At 38.4% G+C, this 17,008-nt stretch overlaps 1 protein-coding gene and 1 pseudogene across 3 annotated transcripts in view; both read right to left on the reverse strand.

The window, feature by feature from the left end:
* nsmfb (NMDA receptor synaptonuclear signaling and neuronal migration factor b) overlaps positions 1-14,092 on the reverse strand; it is a 30,722-nt gene extending 16,630 nt beyond the window's left edge. The window contains exons 1-4 of one of the 3 annotated variants that reach the window (XM_065250271.1): positions 13,708-14,092; positions 5,302-5,358; positions 4,309-4,980; positions 4,147-4,219 (exon numbers count right to left, since the gene is read on the reverse strand). In XM_065250271.1, coding sequence (XP_065106343.1) covers positions 4,147-4,219; positions 4,309-4,980; positions 5,302-5,358; positions 13,708-13,741 — 836 coding nt within the window. In that variant the 5' untranslated portion in view covers positions 13,742-14,092. Of the gene's footprint in view, positions 1-4,146; positions 4,220-4,308; positions 4,981-5,301; positions 5,364-13,707 lie in introns of all 3 variants that reach the window. The other 2 variants (XM_065250270.1, XM_065250272.1) reach the window with 2 other exon arrangements.
* A 1,181-nt stretch (positions 14,093-15,273) lies between these two features.
* On the reverse strand, positions 15,274-16,198 carry LOC135732186 (leukotriene B4 receptor 1-like; annotated as a pseudogene).
* Positions 16,199-17,008: the final 810 nt, after the last annotated feature.

Below are 17,008 nucleotides of genomic sequence, written 5' to 3' on the forward strand. Positions count from 1 at the left end.
AGCTATATCGACTGACACACTTCAGGCACTGGAACCCGAGTAATTCGATTGGCCTATTGATCCGAACAGTCAAACAGACACGCACGTATGCTCAGGTTGGTGTGTTTTTAATGGTTCAGATCAATAAGCCTAACATCACGACTCTACAGGTCAATGTGCAGTCGGGGAGGGAGAAAAGGACAGCTCGGCAGTGTACTGCGGAGGAGTGGACTTTTAAGTCCTGAAAGGTTAAACACACAACAACACTACACAGCAGTTTGTTTCATGTTTGACAGTTCATTTAAGTGCTCCGGTAGAGCATTGCATAAGGTTGTGGGTTCGATTCCCAGAGGACACACATCATGATAAAATATATAGCTGAAATGCACTGTAAGTCCTTAGCAAATCATATAAGATCATGTGCATATGCATTTTTAAAAACTGTTAGCATGGGGCTTAAACTATGTTTAATGTAGAAATTAAATTGGCCAAATCAGATCCTTGTGTTCGAGTTAAAACGGGGAGAGAGCTGCAATATGTATATAAGGGTGTGGCCTGGACACAGGACAATGGAGCAGGAAACAGTACCTCTCTATCAGTGCGGTGGCCTCTTGCTCTCTTTTCCTCCTCTTTCGCTCTGCAATTCCCCGGAATGCCCTGCTGGGACCGGCATAACGTTATAGGCTGTGGGTGTGTACGCACGCACAAGGAACAGTGCAAAGGGAAAGTTTAGAGTAGGTTCAAGCCGAAAGGTTCTGATCACCACCCACAGGTCAACTAGACACAACCATACACACACACACACACACACACACACACACACACACACAAATACACGCTAAACATTACAACCACAAGGAGGTCAAGTGTAACAGACACTCATTAACCAACCAGCACAGAGGATAAAAATCTATTATTACATCCAGTTTGTGTGTGTATGTGAATGTGACTGCATGCAGGTCTGTCATATATATTCTGTTTTTGACAGGGTGACAGAAGATATAGCCATCAAAATTGACAGCTGATGTTTGACCTCACCGGATGAGGTTAATAAAAGTCAGAGGCCAAAATTTGACAGTGCATGTGTCTGTAATTTTAAGTCAGTGAGTGTGGATGTGATTAGAGCTTGAAATCTTTAAGAAACCTAACAGATTGGTTACAGTCTGCACGAATCTTGAGATGAGTGACTTTTCTGGGGTACATCCAGGCTCTATTTATATATTTTGCATGTAATATTTAACACTGTGATGGAAACAGACAATCCTTCAATCCAGCGTTTTGTCCTCATGTTTGATATTCAAGATATAGGCAAGTGTAATTTCTATTAAAACTGTGCATTTACAGTACAAGAAGTTTCAGATGTTAGGTCACATCAATGCTACCTCTTCATACAAAAAAGTAAAATATGAGAGCTATACTGAACACTACATGTATGACTTACTAATGGTATAACATGGCTATGTTCAAAAGCCGCTAATATAGACAGCATTTAAAAGCACTGAGCACTAATGTACAGCTGAGGAACATGTTAATTAAGTGTTCATTTAACATAGTTTAAAAATACTCAACATAAAAATAAGTAAATAAAAAAAAATTAAAGTCCCCCTGTAGTTGATAGTTTTATCACTTAAAGCTCATCTTTAAGCATTATATTAAAGACAGGGTGAATGATCTCTGAAAGCAAATGTTTATATTTGAAATCACCTAAACAAATACGCCCCTACTCTAATAGAATCTGGACCTTCTTTTGATAGACCCGCCCCAAGCAAGCCAACGGCGATAGTGTTGTGGCTTTTAATTTCTTTTTGTTAATTACTTACTTTTAAACTGCTGTTCACTGTTCTTTTTTATTAATATAGTATTTGTATTAAATCTATATTCATTGAGTTGAATCGAGTATAAAAACCAACCCGAGAACCCGATACGAAAATTGAATCGAGAATTGAAACCGAAACGATTTGATAGCTTGTGAATCGAAACCGAATCGATCTGGAACATCTGAATCAATAACCCAACCCTACTTTAAAGCATATGAAGAACTCACATAGACATATCAATAACAATAAAACTTTTTTTTACCACAGGGGGACTTTTAAATAATAGGTTTTTGTATTTAAAAGATAAATAGTATCGTTAGCTTAGCTTTAACCTTCTAAATGTATAGCCTCGACTATTGAGTCAAGCGTTAATTGTATGCAAGGCTCCTTTATAGTTATCATGATGTTTTAGTAGGCAGTAAGACAGCAAGGTAGCTCATAGGTTTTTGAAACAGAGCTTTTCTGTGAGTTTCTCCATAACTTCAAACACTCTGTCCAATGCTGGTGGAGTGAGAGTTTTACACAGGACAGGAAAAGCAGCAGCACAGAGGAGCAGAGGGTGGGGATGAGATGAGGTGTGTTCACTGTTTAAAACAGTGGACCAATGTTAAAGACATACTTACGATATTCTTTAGAACCGGAAAGACAGAAAGAAAAAAAAAGAAAACCTTTAACCATTGTAAGCAACCACATAGTAAGGAAACACAAAGTGTCTTTAATGTGTTAGCACTGGGTCAGTTAATATGAAAAGATCACCACCCTCTTCATCGCTTCCCATTGAACTCAATTATCACTATAAATGGCAGTTCTTCAGCCAACCACAGAAGACAAAAAAAACACTGACATTTCACACAAAATGAAAAGGTGCAGGTGTCAACTAGAAGTAAGCAAAGGGAAGAAATGAGTAAATCTGAAGTGAAAGTGAATTAGGTAGTCCAAGACACAGCAATGAATTCTCAGAGAGGACGATGGCGAGGAAAAGGAAGGAGAAATGTCAAGAGAAGTGACACCAGATGATGAGGTGGGAGGGCACCGAGAGGTTGAAGAGAAAACATGCATGCCGGCTGGTGGACTGAACATCAGCAGGCGTCTCAACTAGTGGGCTCTGTTATTAAGACTTCTGTGCGACAGGTGATAATTAAACATTCACACTGAGCAAGAACTTCTGCACAATGAATAATGAAGCCTGAATGAAACGCTGAAGAGAAAGACGGCGAGAGAAAAGCGACAGATAAAATGGGAAGATTAAGAAATAGAAAAAGATGAAAGAAAAAGGGACAGAAAAAGACAGATAAAGCCACTTCAAGATTTTAAGGAGCCAAAAATGCATAGTTTGACACGGTGACTATTGTAACAGATAAAAAGATCCTGTAGTGTGAAGCGGGCATAAAAAGAGGGGAAAAACAGAAAAGACAAAGAAAAAAGATAAACAGACAAAAAATGTGGAAAAGACCAAAATGAAAAAGAACATAAAACAGAAAGGGAAAGAAAAGATAGAAAGATAAAAATAATACCTCCTGTTCTCCCACATGCTTGAGTAAAGACAACTAATGCTGGGTACACACCAAAAGATAATCAGGCCGATTTTGGGCCCATTTCCCCCCCTCCGACAATCCTAGCTATGTCCCGATTATCTTGATGGTTCTACAGATTATCTTATCAGATATCCCCTTGGTGTGAGGTGTGTTAAGTCTGAACCTGATCGGAAGAACGTCGGAGCCGCCCCGATTGGAAACATAAATATTAAACATGTTTAAGATTCACAATCAGAAATCCTGATGTGTGGGGGGAACCCCGAGGACAAACGTGCGCACGCTCTTTAAATTATCACGTGAAACGAAACAATATCCAATCAGAAAGCGAAATGATGGAAGACAGATGCAGTCATGACACAGTACAAAGTGAAGTTGATTCAAAGTGAACTTGTACAGACCATGTTCCCGCTGTCTCCATGACTTCACACAAATCCTTTTCTTGTAAAAATTGATTTTCTGTAAAAATCATTCCAAACACTATCATTGAGATTTCTTCCTGCAGATCGTCTGCCATGCGTAATCTGAAGTCCTCTGAATTTCCTGTGTTCACAGTCTAGACTCTGGTCGAAAATCTGTTTGTGTGTGGTGTGCTGTATTTGGCACATCATGGCAGACCACACACTATAGGAGCAAAACGGTTAAATCTAGGATTTTTTTTCTTGTGTTTGTGGTCTATCACATTTTGAAAATCTTATAAGATGTAAAAATTGTTTTGTTGTGTACCCAGCATTAAGTGACAAGTCTGCTTAATATACCATCCATTCATAAAAAACGGAAGAAAAGCTGTGATGTCATGGATTCCCACGTGTACTCACGCTTGCATTGTGGTGGTCGCAGTCTGGAAGCTGAACATGTTCTCTTTAGGGAACCAACTGTTGGGATGCTCCTCTGCGAACAAAAACACATGAGACAGGCACTGAATCTCATGATGAAACTACTATTCAGTGATAAAAAAAATTCCATTGCTACCTCCTCACCTCTGTCCTCAGATGACCCTCGGTCCTCACTGTACATCCTCTCCAGCTTCTTGTGATGCTTGCCACTGTTCATGTGTGATGTTGAGGTCTCAAGGTCCAAAGACCGCTGGCTCTGGCAGTGTGGTCGAATGCAGGCCACACAATCTGGGGTGCAGTCCTCCCTTGACCTGCTCCGCCTAGATCCCCAGTCCTGGATGTTATGGGCGCTCCCTGAGGTCTGCAATGGTTGTGTCAGAGGGGCGTGGCCATAGTGATGTTGATGGTTGTGGCTATTGTTTCCACGTTGATGGCTGCCACGTATGTTAGCTGGAGCGTTGGCGCGCGATGGCTCGCCGGTACTCTTTAACACTTCCAGTTCCAAGCTCTCCTCGGTTCCCTTTCCGCCAAGCATATCTCGCTCTCTGGTAATAGTGTAGACGCGTGCTGGTTTCAACGAGTTCTCTGTGCACCTCCTCTGCTGGTCCTCAGAAGAAAGACTGCGTTCTGCAGAAAGACGACGCTTGGAGGTAGTAGAAAGAGCGGTGGACTGGCTACCTGGCTGAAGCTCTTCTTGAAGGGGTTTGACTATGAGACTGTGATGGGAGTACGGCTGGAGGCTGTTGTTGTTGTTTAGTCGGCTGATGTCTGGAGAGTCCGTGTCTTGACCAGTAAAGGTGTCAGAAAGCAAATGGTCTGGAGAAGGAGAGAGTAAGAGAGAGACAAGAGAAACACATTGTTCTTAGTGTGGCTCATCCATTGCGGCTTGACAACAGGAGGGCAGACAGTAAACTGGCAATAAAGCTCTTCTCTAATGAGCAATTAAATAAAGGCTGGCCTGTGAAGGGCTGGGGTTGAGGAGGGTAAAATCTTAAGTGGCAGACGACAAAGTCAAAAATAAGAGTGAGTGGTACGAGGTGGAATGAATGTCAAAGTAAAACTGCTTTACTACTGTAAGTGATAAAACACTCAAGAGCCTTACGAAAAGAAATAAAATGGAGGTGAAATGGACCTAACCTGATCCGTTGCGGTTCTCAGGGTGCGTGTTAGAAAGGTATTCTCCAAATGCACGGGCTGCTCTGCAGAGAGACAAACAGAAAACCAAATCAAATTTGCTGCTTTCAGGTGTTTCTTGGTCTGAACAAACTATTTGTTTTAAAAACTTTTTTAAAAACAGCTCACATAGCAAACAGCTCTTCACGCCATATGAAGACATTACCAGACCATTATATTTAAATGCTTTTCTAGTCTTCCATCAATGCCTTCAGCCAGAATGATTTATGCCTAATGTAATGCTTTATAAATTGACCATTTTTACCTGAACATTATGTACTGAACGTAACAGAAAGTCGCTTTATATAAAATGCATTTCTCAAGCAAAAATGACAAACCATTATTGATATAATGTCATAAGATATGTATACAGGCTGAAATTTAAACTGGGCCAAGACGCCCGTATGTGCCTTCAGGAAAAATAAGAAAAACTCCCCATCTCATGACTTCTAGGGGTAATGAGGTGTAAAGTAGAAAATCAAATCCGAATGCATATGGGAGGTTTTCAGTTTTGGGTCATTTGGGGGTGGGGGTGGAGGGTTCGGGCAAGCGTAACAGCTGTGATATAATAACACGGTCCTTATAGACTCCCTGGTGGACAAAAAGAAGACAGAGAGGGTGGTAGACATCAGTCAGGAAGATGAGTTTGGAGAACAGGTAATAGAGAAGGAAAAACAGCTTGATGATGGCAAGCATGTGTGGTCAGCAATAACAAGGCAAATTCAGAGTACTCGGTGTCCTATATTACATTGGCAGCCCTTCCTCTCATTTAACTTAAAAAAAAAAAACATGAGCTTATGTGCTTGGCTCTGAAAAGCAGTTTGTGGTTTTAGCCTGGAAAATAAAAATAGATAATTTTCAATAATTGATGCATCTGAAGAGATGTCAAAATTCATGATCAAAGGCATCGCTTTATGAACCATGAATATGATTTCCCGATATTCCCCTCTTGTGTGGCCCAGCAAGAACACTCCTAATGCAGACTAATTAACGTCATACACTAGGGGAGTACTCAAACAAGCATGTACAAATGACTAATATACCCAACCTGTTTCGCTCACTTCATCTTTAATCCCTAACTAATGATTATAATGCCTTCCTACACAAATCTTTCTTCTAGTAGCATTCACAAGCTCTCTCACAAATTGTTAAATTCACAGTAAGCTCGCCTCCACCCCCTGTCTAGAACGGTGCATTAATCTGAGTTTGGAGTATCCATGCTGTCCTCCACTGACACGCTGAATAATTAAATACTAACCAGCATGTGCATTTACCTCTCTCTCTTTTGCACTTAACAAACTCGTCCAAGAGTGAAATCATCCCATGACTGGTTTATCACTGTTTTTAAGTGTGATAGGCCAAAAAAAAAACACTGTATGGTTATAGAGAACCAAGTTTAAATGCGTAAACCAGTAATGGGCAAAGGATTTGAGAAGTGAAACAGGGAAAGTTATACTTCACAGAATAGTCTACTCATTTTCAATATTAAACTATTAAAATAAGTTATTACCTTAACTAAGAAGAGTTGATACATCCCTCTATCATCTGTGTGCGTGCACGTAAGCGCTGGAGCGCGCTGCGACACTTCGATAGCATTTAGCTTAGCCCCATTCATTCAATGGTATCAAACAGAGATAAAGCTAGAAGTGACCAAACACATCAACGTTTTTCCTATTTAAGACGAGTAGTTATACGAGCAAGTTTGGTGGTACAAAATAAAACGTAGCGCTTTTCTAAGCGGATTTAAAAGAGGAACTATATTTTATGGCGTAATAGCACTTTTGGGAGTACTTCGACTCGCCTGAAAAGTCCGCTCCCCTTCTCCCTCTCATAATGGGAGAGGGACGGTGTTACTATGCCGAGTCGAAGTACTCCCAAAAGTGCTATTACGCCATACAATATAGTTCCTCTTTTAAATCCGCTTAGAAAAGCGCTACGTTTTATTTTGTACCACCAAAATTGCTCGTATAACTACTCGTCTTAAATAGGAAAAACGTTGATGTGTTTGGTCACTTCTAACTTTATCTCTGTTTGATACCATTGAATGAATGGGGCTAAGCTAAATGCTATCGAAGTGTCGCAGCGCGCTCCAGCGCTTACGTGCACGCACACAGATGATAGAGGGATGTATCAACTCTTCTTAGTTAAGGTAATAACTTATTTTAATAGTTTAATATTGAAAATGAGTAGACTATTCCTTTAACTCCTGTTAGTATTGCATTGTGAGCGAATCTTTCAAACATGGTAAGGACGTCACATTTCCAGCTGACATCAGTGGTATTCAGGACAATCACAACGTACAGATTAGCTGGCCAATCAGGGACACAGCGCTTTTCAAATCAATGAGTTTTGTAAAAAATCAGTGCATTTCAGCAATACAGTAGGGGAGAACCGGGGTAAAGGTAATGCCGGCCAAAAGTAACAAAGTGATTTTTCTCAGAGCCCTGATAACATTTGCATCCCAAACTATGACAGCATCTTTAGCACACAAACCCTTGACAGAGCTGACAAATATTGCGTTATTAATACATTCCTAAAGCGGTCATTTTTATCTTATAATGTGTTGTGCTTTCATTTAATTTGTTAAAATACTGATCAATCTACAGGTTATTTAGTGCTGTAACACATCCTGAAGTTTGACTTCTTAGAGTTTTTAAAAATAAAAGTAAATTGTGTTTAAATATAAGGAGATCCTGTCGGGACGAGAGTAATACTTTTGTCCCGCTGCTAATACTGTTGTATATTTTGAAAACTGATATTCAGACAGACTACACTTGTGAGTTATTGATCACAGCAAAAATATATCTCTGTCTATAACATTATCTTTTAAAATGACACTTTTCTAAAAAAATTGTACTTTAACCCCCGCTCTCCCCTATTTCTTGAGCTACAAAAATGTACGGTATGTGGAAACTAATGTGTTGTTTGAACTATAAACCATGCAAACACATTGTATTATACCAAATACACAAAATAACGTCACTTTTTAGCAATGACATAGGTGCTCTTTAAAACCTAAACTACCGTCTAAAATTTCTTGAAAAAAATCCTACAAACCATAAATATGAACCACAGGAATGTGTACTATAAATTACTGCCCCACTAAAACTTTCACCTTTATGCCATGTAGGGTTTAATTTAATCAAAGCAACTGTTGAATGCATAAATATAAAAGTACATTTTGTGTATTCAAGACAAAAAAGGTCAGTAAGGGATCATGTAAAAAGTTCGCACATTATGTATAAACGACCTTGCATTTTGATTGATTTCGAGAGTCAAGTGCCATTTCATAATGAGACCCAAAGTTTAGACTGCTGGAGGCCTGCTTCGATTTCTTTGTTCCTTTTGCTTGCCATTTTGAAATTCGATTGTTCTGCAACGATACCTTCCACTTAAGCACAAGGCACAAGCAATTACCCTGAATTAACACGAGAATGGCATACTGATCTTTTTCTTAACTAGAAATCGTAGACTTAGATTAAAAACAACCAAAAGCTGCCCAGTCAGACAGAATTACAACATGAATAATACATAATAAGAAGCACTGTAGGGTATCGGAGGCCCAAATCACACACAAACATCTCTCCCTATCTCATTTGATCCACTTTCACATACACAAAATGAGATTATATTGTAACAAAAGGACTAGATTACAATATTAATTAAACAGTACATTAAGGTCAAATCTACTCTCAGCTAATTTTTTTCTACAGAAACATCATCATCATCTTTAGTTTCGTCTGTGTATCGTGTACTTCAGGGAGCATCTCACATGTTTTCAGCCATGTGACAAAAAAGAAAGGGGGAAGGGTAAGATGGGTTGAAGAAACACAGGAAAAGCAGGACAAGGCAAAAGTGGCACAAATAAGTGAGAACTCCCAGAATGTGAGAACGGAGAGAAGCGAATTAACCACATTAACCAAAGCAGATGCTTTAACCAAGCTGTGGACAGACAGTGTGACTCAGAAGAGCAATGTAACATTAGAGATTCAAGCAGATGTAACAAAACATTCAATTCAAAAACTGATTTTCCTGCCAATGCTTGTAAGGGCAAGGTCATGAGATCGATACCACAGTAAGTCATTCTGGATACAACTGGAAAATAAAAAACAAACTTAGACCTGCATGCATGCAGACTGAAAGCACAAGGCTAAATGTGAGCCCAGTGAAGATAGCACACATGGTACATGAAACAAACAATATTTTCACCCTATAGCTTTTGTTCTGGTTTGGCCGTTTTCGTGTCTGTCCACAAACATTTACAGAATGAGTGCTTTTGCCTTGGGTGACTCTGACTTCAACAGACGCACGCTAATTTAGTTAAAAGCAAGTACAGTACAGTTTGTTCCCGAGTGTTTTAGCGCGCATTAAGCCGGATACTGTACGTGAGACTTGACCCCTTCCTCTAGCAGTCTCTCTCATCCTCCTCCTCATAGTCTCAAGCTTGTACACTTTGTGTTCCTTTGACTTGTGTTTATACAGTACTGTTCCTACGGTCAGCTGAGAGTTTTGTCATTGCCAGCTACAGTAGCATTTATGTAAGCTCGTAGTGTGAACTAAACACTGAGTCATATTCATCTTGAAAATTCACAACATCTGCCATTGGCATTCAGCTTTTAAAATCTCCTCATTATTCATTTATGACCACTAAATACGCCGCACTAACAAACACTTCGAATGACAACGGACCAAAATCTACTTGATAGTCAATTTCATTTTTGAGGGCCGTTAAAATTGCAAAAATGCAAATATGACTTGCTTTACAATTTCCAAAACTTAGCCTGTTCAGACACCGTGAATAGAGAAAGCTGAACAGATACTATTCCTATCCATTTAGTAAATTATTCCAGATGGTCTATAACTAAAGTAGGTGACGTTTGCCAAATGTTGTGCTGTACCCAGCTGTGGAGTATCATCTAAGTGTCTATATATTGCTTTTCAAATAATCCAAATGCTTTTTAATAAGGTCTCACATCAGTCCGACCTTCACAGTTTGTGCTGCACATTTCAGATCATTTTGTAAATCTGTCAGTCTAATGGAGGATTTTAAATTGGAAAGAACCTGTGATTGACAGATGGGGCAAGGCCAAATATGACACAACAGCAAACCTATAAGCTTTAAGTACGCAGTATGATTATACATGCATGCAAAGAGGTTAGATGATAATAGCATGAGACATTTGTATCTGAAATGTACAGAAAAAACCAAACCCAACGCATGGAAAACTTTGACTAACACAAGTTTAATTCTAGCACAGACAGACAAACATCATGTTAGATATTTCACAAAGGCTACATTCATCACACACATACACGGTTTCACATAATCTGGGCTTTCGTCCATTACAACTGCAGGTGGTCTCATCATCTAAATTAGACCATTTACAGATGAGACTATGAGACAGTGGGCAGCTCATAGACAATATAGCCACTTACTGCAGAATTTTAATTGGTTTGGGCTGTCATTGCATTGGTTCTCACTTTTTGTTCTTGTCTTAAGATGAAGGAAAACGTTAAGGATAAAACGTGCAGGATCCTTAAGTCAACGATCATTAAAACAGGTCACTGTTCTACATGCCGTAGTCTTATTAAGTCTTTAATATGACTGTTACACCAAAGCTAATCCACTTAGAGAAAATAACACCCTGGATACTGTAGTGTAACTGATATAAGGGAAATAATGTTGTATATTATTTGAATATATCATGTTAAAAGACAATTTAGATGATAAATGACAATTTAGATTATAAGATTTTTTATAAAGATCACTTAAAAATGTTTTATGACAACATTTATTTCTATCATTCTGTTGTTTCTCTTATGCATTTCTTAATAAAGTAATAATGTGAATGGTAATATACAGTAGTCTATTTTTCTGGTTTATTTTTCTTGTGAGAATGTAAAGAAGATACATTTACTTCCCACCACTTGGTTTTTATGGTTAGATTAATCTCATTGAGATATATCTCTAGTTCAAAAGTTCACGTGCCATAGTCAATAAAGCATGCACGCAGACAAACTGCTTACAAATTCATATAAATATTTCATTTCTGCAGGCTTTTACTATTTATTTTTTACGCTTTAGCTTTGATTCAATACTCCTAAGTACATGTTCAATACCCCTAGGTACATTTATTTGTGTAATACCCTATATCAGTGTTTCCCAACTTTTTTCTGCCACGGCACAGTTTTGATAAGTAAAAAAATTATACGGCACACCACTTTCACAATAAGCATTAACAGATCTGCCCAAACGTATTGCAATGCTTAAACGACTTATTAAACTGGATATTATACTGTATTAAATGTAGTATACACATTTAATGTGAAACTTGATCTTGTTTTGATGAACACAAATGATATCCTGGCTGGAATTGATGACGGTGACACACGCAGCTGTGGCCAACTCCGCAACCTGGTAGTGTTATTTTTCCACGGCACACCAAACAAGTGGTCTATGAGCAAACTTTTCACGTAGAATAGATATCGAATTCCACTCAACCATGATTCCAAAATTTGCATTTCATTTTATCAGATCACATTCACCCCAACCTAACTTTACAAGATTAGAAATGCAAAATTCATTCAGGTCCACAAACATCCCATTGAACGCTAGGCCCTGTGGGTGCTCCCAAAATAAATTGTCCTATGAATTTTGATGACAGCGCTGAGTTCATCAACTCAAAGCCAAGCCATTTCAAGCTCCCCTGAGATCTGTGTACAGTCCAGTCTATATCTAAACTGTGTGTAAATACATCTTACACAACCATAGCCCACTTGAGAGAACTATTACAACTAGGTTACATCAGCACCATAGTCAGAGGGGACACTTACCACATCTACAGTAGCATTTCTCTTGTCCAATTCTGTGAAATTGTCCTGAGATTTGCATCACACATTCATCAGATAAATTATAAAGTGAGGAGGGACGAAGACAGTGAGAAGTTCACAAACTATCACTGTTATGCACAGGATATCTCAAGACTGGTCCAAAGTTTGCCAACAGCTGATTTATTATTATTATGAGTAATTGGTTGGTTAAGTTTGTTAAAGGTCATTGTGTGTGGGTGAAATTAATCAGTAAGTTAGTGTGATTTTAGATGAGTGACACTGATCGACTGAACTCATAAGCTGGTGAGCGAGTGATTGGCTGATGTGAATACAATATGTGAGGATACAGTAATCGGAAAAATAAGTGCGAGTTAAGATCGAAACAAATAAGTGAGGGAGTCAGTAAGTGAATTAGTAAAACGACAGGTCATTGCCAACCTGTCAAAACACATAAGCGGTAAACAGAATGTAATGCAACATTTCAGACAATGTGATCACATGAGGCCAATAAACATTCACTTTAACCTGTGCTGTCCATTTATTGGATGTAAATAAGCCTGCCATTTATTTTTCTTTTAAAATAGTAATTGGGAGTGAGGATGTGTGCCAAACACATTGCCAAAACTTGAAATTACCCAGTGTTTTTCAGTTAAGGCCAATGGTTCAATAGAGGCTCTCCAATGTTAACATTTAAAGAAGAAATATAATTGAACTAACAAACACGGAAAGGTTTATATGTCGATACATCATGTCAGCGCCTGTAAAGATTCTCATCTGTGACTGAGAGCAATGTTCGCTCTTAAAAATAAAGATTACTAAAAGGGTCTTTGTCAGGCTGTATGGTGCCATCTGAACCTTCAGCATCTGAACCTTTCTGTTGCACAACAGCAGTGGAAGAAGATTCTAGAGACTGTAATAAGATAAAATATGGGAACCTTTGACTAAAACCTTTAAAAATGGTTATTATATAGCATCATTGCAAAGAGCCCTATTGATAACCTTTATTTTTAAGAGTGTAGTGTACCTGTCATGGATAAACCTATTGAAATGAGCATTAAGAAACATAAGTAAATAGGTAAATTCGTAAAAAAACCCCTATCGAACAACATAAAAAAATAAATAATAATACCTGCAGTCCTGAACTAATTAACGTTATATATGATAGGTAGGCTGTAGGCTGTAATTGTCCTACAGTGTATGCGTAACACTACCACGTATTGCGAAATCCTTTAATATTAATATTATATATATATATGTATGTATGTATGTATGTATGTATGTATCATAATAATAATTATATAATTCAGAATAAAACACATCCTCTGAAAAAAACTACGATTTCTACACAATATGGGGACGATCGAGTTTGTAACGAGAACAGCATTTTATTTTGAAAAGTCTTTAAAAGTAGAGTCGTTTTAGAAAAGAAGTACACTGCACAGGAAGTTATTTGTAGTTATGAGAAGTCAAGATAAATAAAGCTCGTGTCGCATATCCGAATAGCTTACTGCTCAAGTCTGCGTCGCTGCAGACACTCACCTAACTTTTGCGGCAACAGAAGAAATCGCATCATTCCTTAAATTCTTCTTCTTGGACACGGCAGTTCCCATGCTGCAGTGGAAACCAACGAGGTGTAAAATCACTCATCCCACCCGTCACATCTGCAATGGAGAAGAGAAATGCAGAACGCAAACGAATCATCCGCAGAATGGAGATGTATCGCCAACTCTCTCGTTCCTGAGGTAAACTGATAGACGGGGTCAATGCTAGATGATGCTCCGATTGCTCCTCATGGTTGAGATAACAGTAACACAGTGTTACTACACGAAGTGTGAGTTTCAGCTAGTTCTTCACAGCACAGTGAAGAGAGAAATCTCTGCCAGTATTTGCCTGTGAGCGTCTCCTCTCTCCCTCACAAACACACACGCACACACGCGCCCAAAGGCGCGCGCACGCACTTCTTCGTACTCCCATTTATCTTTGTAAAGGGACACTGGACAATACGGAAACTAGGTCCATATAAGGAAGAATGTTGCGAATCACATACTTTGGTGTCTGCCTAAAAGTGCAGTAAAATTAATAAGAAAACAGAAAAATATTTTATAGGTTCTCACAGTCACCTGCAGTTTATACAGTATACTGATTAAAAACAGGACATTGTATTACAAAAATAAATGTCTCATTAAAGCGATAAATAATGATAATAATATATATAGAAATGGTAAAAAAAATTATATAAATCTTTAACTGCCTTAATTATAGGAGGACAATAAATTACAATTAAATTACAAAATATGATAATACATACAGTTCTGTAGGTAGAGTTGGGGTCCCACCACGTGCTGTTGAATAAATATGAGGCTTTAATATGTCCACCAAGAAAAAAATAGCCTTTAATTAGGTGATTTAAAAATAACAGCTTTGGATAATACTGTACAATACATCACTGCTGCTATTTACTTTAAAATAAGAGTTTATTTTTATTATGCCACTGCATTAAGAGCTGAGGTCAGTAGAGCAAGAGTACTGTACCTACATTTACATTTATTCATTTAGAAGATTTTTTTATGCAAAGCGACTTACAAAGGGAGCCTTTGTTTACAGTGATTGGAGCCGATAAGCACATAGTCTACAGAGTTATTATTTAAAAAATAGAGAGTTACAACTGGGGAGAGATTAACAACATTATAGGACATTTTTAAACATTGGAAAACAAATGCAAACACTGGAAAACAGTTAAACAACTGTAAACTGCCTTGAAAATAGCAAAGTTCCCCTGTTTGTTTAAGAGAAGCTGAAAAGGTCATTCTACAACCTTCAACTTCTGAAGAGTCAGACTTCTGTAAACAAGCAGTTACTGTTTATCTTTCCCATCCTTACCAAACTTAGCTATTCATTGTAATAGCCTGATGAAATGAAACAAGTAAAAAAAGACATTGAGGAAAATACATTCAATGTGATACATTTGATATTGACTTGAGGACATTTCTACAGCAAATACTTTTGTTAGAATAGAAAATACTCTTGAGCCTTCTTATAATCATCAAGCAGAGCCTTATAGTCAAGTATGATTAAAAACAGATACTGTACCCATTTTTTACAGACTTAAACTCGGTGCATTGAGGCTAGCTGCACTGACAATAATAGTTTGAATTTGTTGTGCATGTGCCTGGTCTGAATGCTGTCTCGTTCTGCATAGCTTTCCAGCTGGAAATGCATAAAGGAAGGGGTTTATGCAACTGTTGATAAAGAAAAGAGCCCTAAGTACATATTTGATCTCTACTAATTCCTTAGTCACTGCCATTTGAACTACATAGATAATCATACATGGGGTGCTGAAAATAAAGAAAGTCACTATAATTCTGACCACCAGTTTTGACAATTTGTGATTACTGATCGAAGATTGACGTATTCTTTGATGCAGTCGTAGGTAGAAGCAAAGAAGGCTTAAGAAAGGCACAAAGAACATCATAACAGTCTCTAAAAGTAAGATGGCAATTTTTTCTTGATTGTCTCTAAAAGACGGAGAGCAGAGTACAAGCTTCTCATCAATCTTCTCAACTGTTTGGTAAACAAGAGCATAGGAAGCAAAAAGGCTACTTAATGTCCAAATCCCACAAATGAGCCCATTATGTCCACATTTTCCAAGCTTAGCCCACCGCTGTGGATACAGCACCTGTATGTATCTCTGCACGCTCATCAAGGTGATGCAAAGCACACTACTGTACAAACTCCAGTACACTAAATAGGACAAGACCTTGCACAGACCTTGGCCAAAAATCCATCCATTTAGTAGGGAGTAGATCCACACAGGCAATGAAATCAGACTCAGCAGATCAGAGACGGCCAGACTCATCATCAGTTTTGGAGTGATGCTGCCCTCCTTTAAATTTCTGGCAAGCATTACCAGCACTGCTGCATTACCTGGTACACCCAGCACACAGCACATTCCCAAAATGGAGCTGGACACTAACATACCCACTGAGGTATGGCCAACCAGAGAACTGTTGGAAACATTCATGTTCTCCATTGTCATTATCTCGCAGTCGCTGATGTGAATATGAAGTTGAGGTCTGCTTAGCCACGAATGAGGATGTACTTTGAGGAAACTGACCTTATTCTGGTGCCACATGTCTATTTAAATGAGCATGCAAAATGCAGTGTCTAAAAACAATGAAGTTTAAATATATTTAAAGGAAATGCATTGTAATAAAAGAAAAACTGAACAGACACCCCTTTAAACTACAACATACTCGGCTGTTAAATATGCATCTGCTCTGTTGGTCTGGTTCATGTTGAGGTTGGCTTACAAGAGTATTGCAATTCTAATTTTAAACATTTAATTTTGAACCTCATGAGTAGATTTTACTTGAGGTCAGGATGATGTTTATTTTATGCAGGAAAAATCCCCTGTAGTGTTGTATTCTGCATTCTGTGCATATTGCACATGTGGAGTCTATACAATACATCATGCTAATATGACTGTCTAGAGAGGGATGATAATGTAATCTGATCAAGCTTTGGTTTCTTTATAACAGTACTGTCTTAAGTACTGTCTCTAAAGCAGAAAACTGTAATAACCTAGCCTGGTGCTGAAGCACATGTGATTGCCGTAAAAACAACAGGAGCCCATGCATATGGAGCCAGTTTATACTGTGCATTTTGGGCACATTTGATTAAGAGGTGTCTACACTGTAAACCATTTCTATCAACATAAGTTTTGGTTTAACTTCACAAATTACAGTATGCACCTCTAAGGTACCAGCGTGTACCTTAGGGGGCGGTTTCCCAGACAGGGCTTATCCTAGTACCAGACTAAAATGCATGTTTAAGCTGCCTT

This window comes from Paramisgurnus dabryanus, chromosome 5, assembly GCF_030506205.2.
Source record: "Paramisgurnus dabryanus chromosome 5, PD_genome_1.1, whole genome shotgun sequence".
Classification (NCBI taxonomy): Eukaryota; Metazoa; Chordata; class Actinopteri; order Cypriniformes; family Cobitidae; genus Paramisgurnus; species Paramisgurnus dabryanus.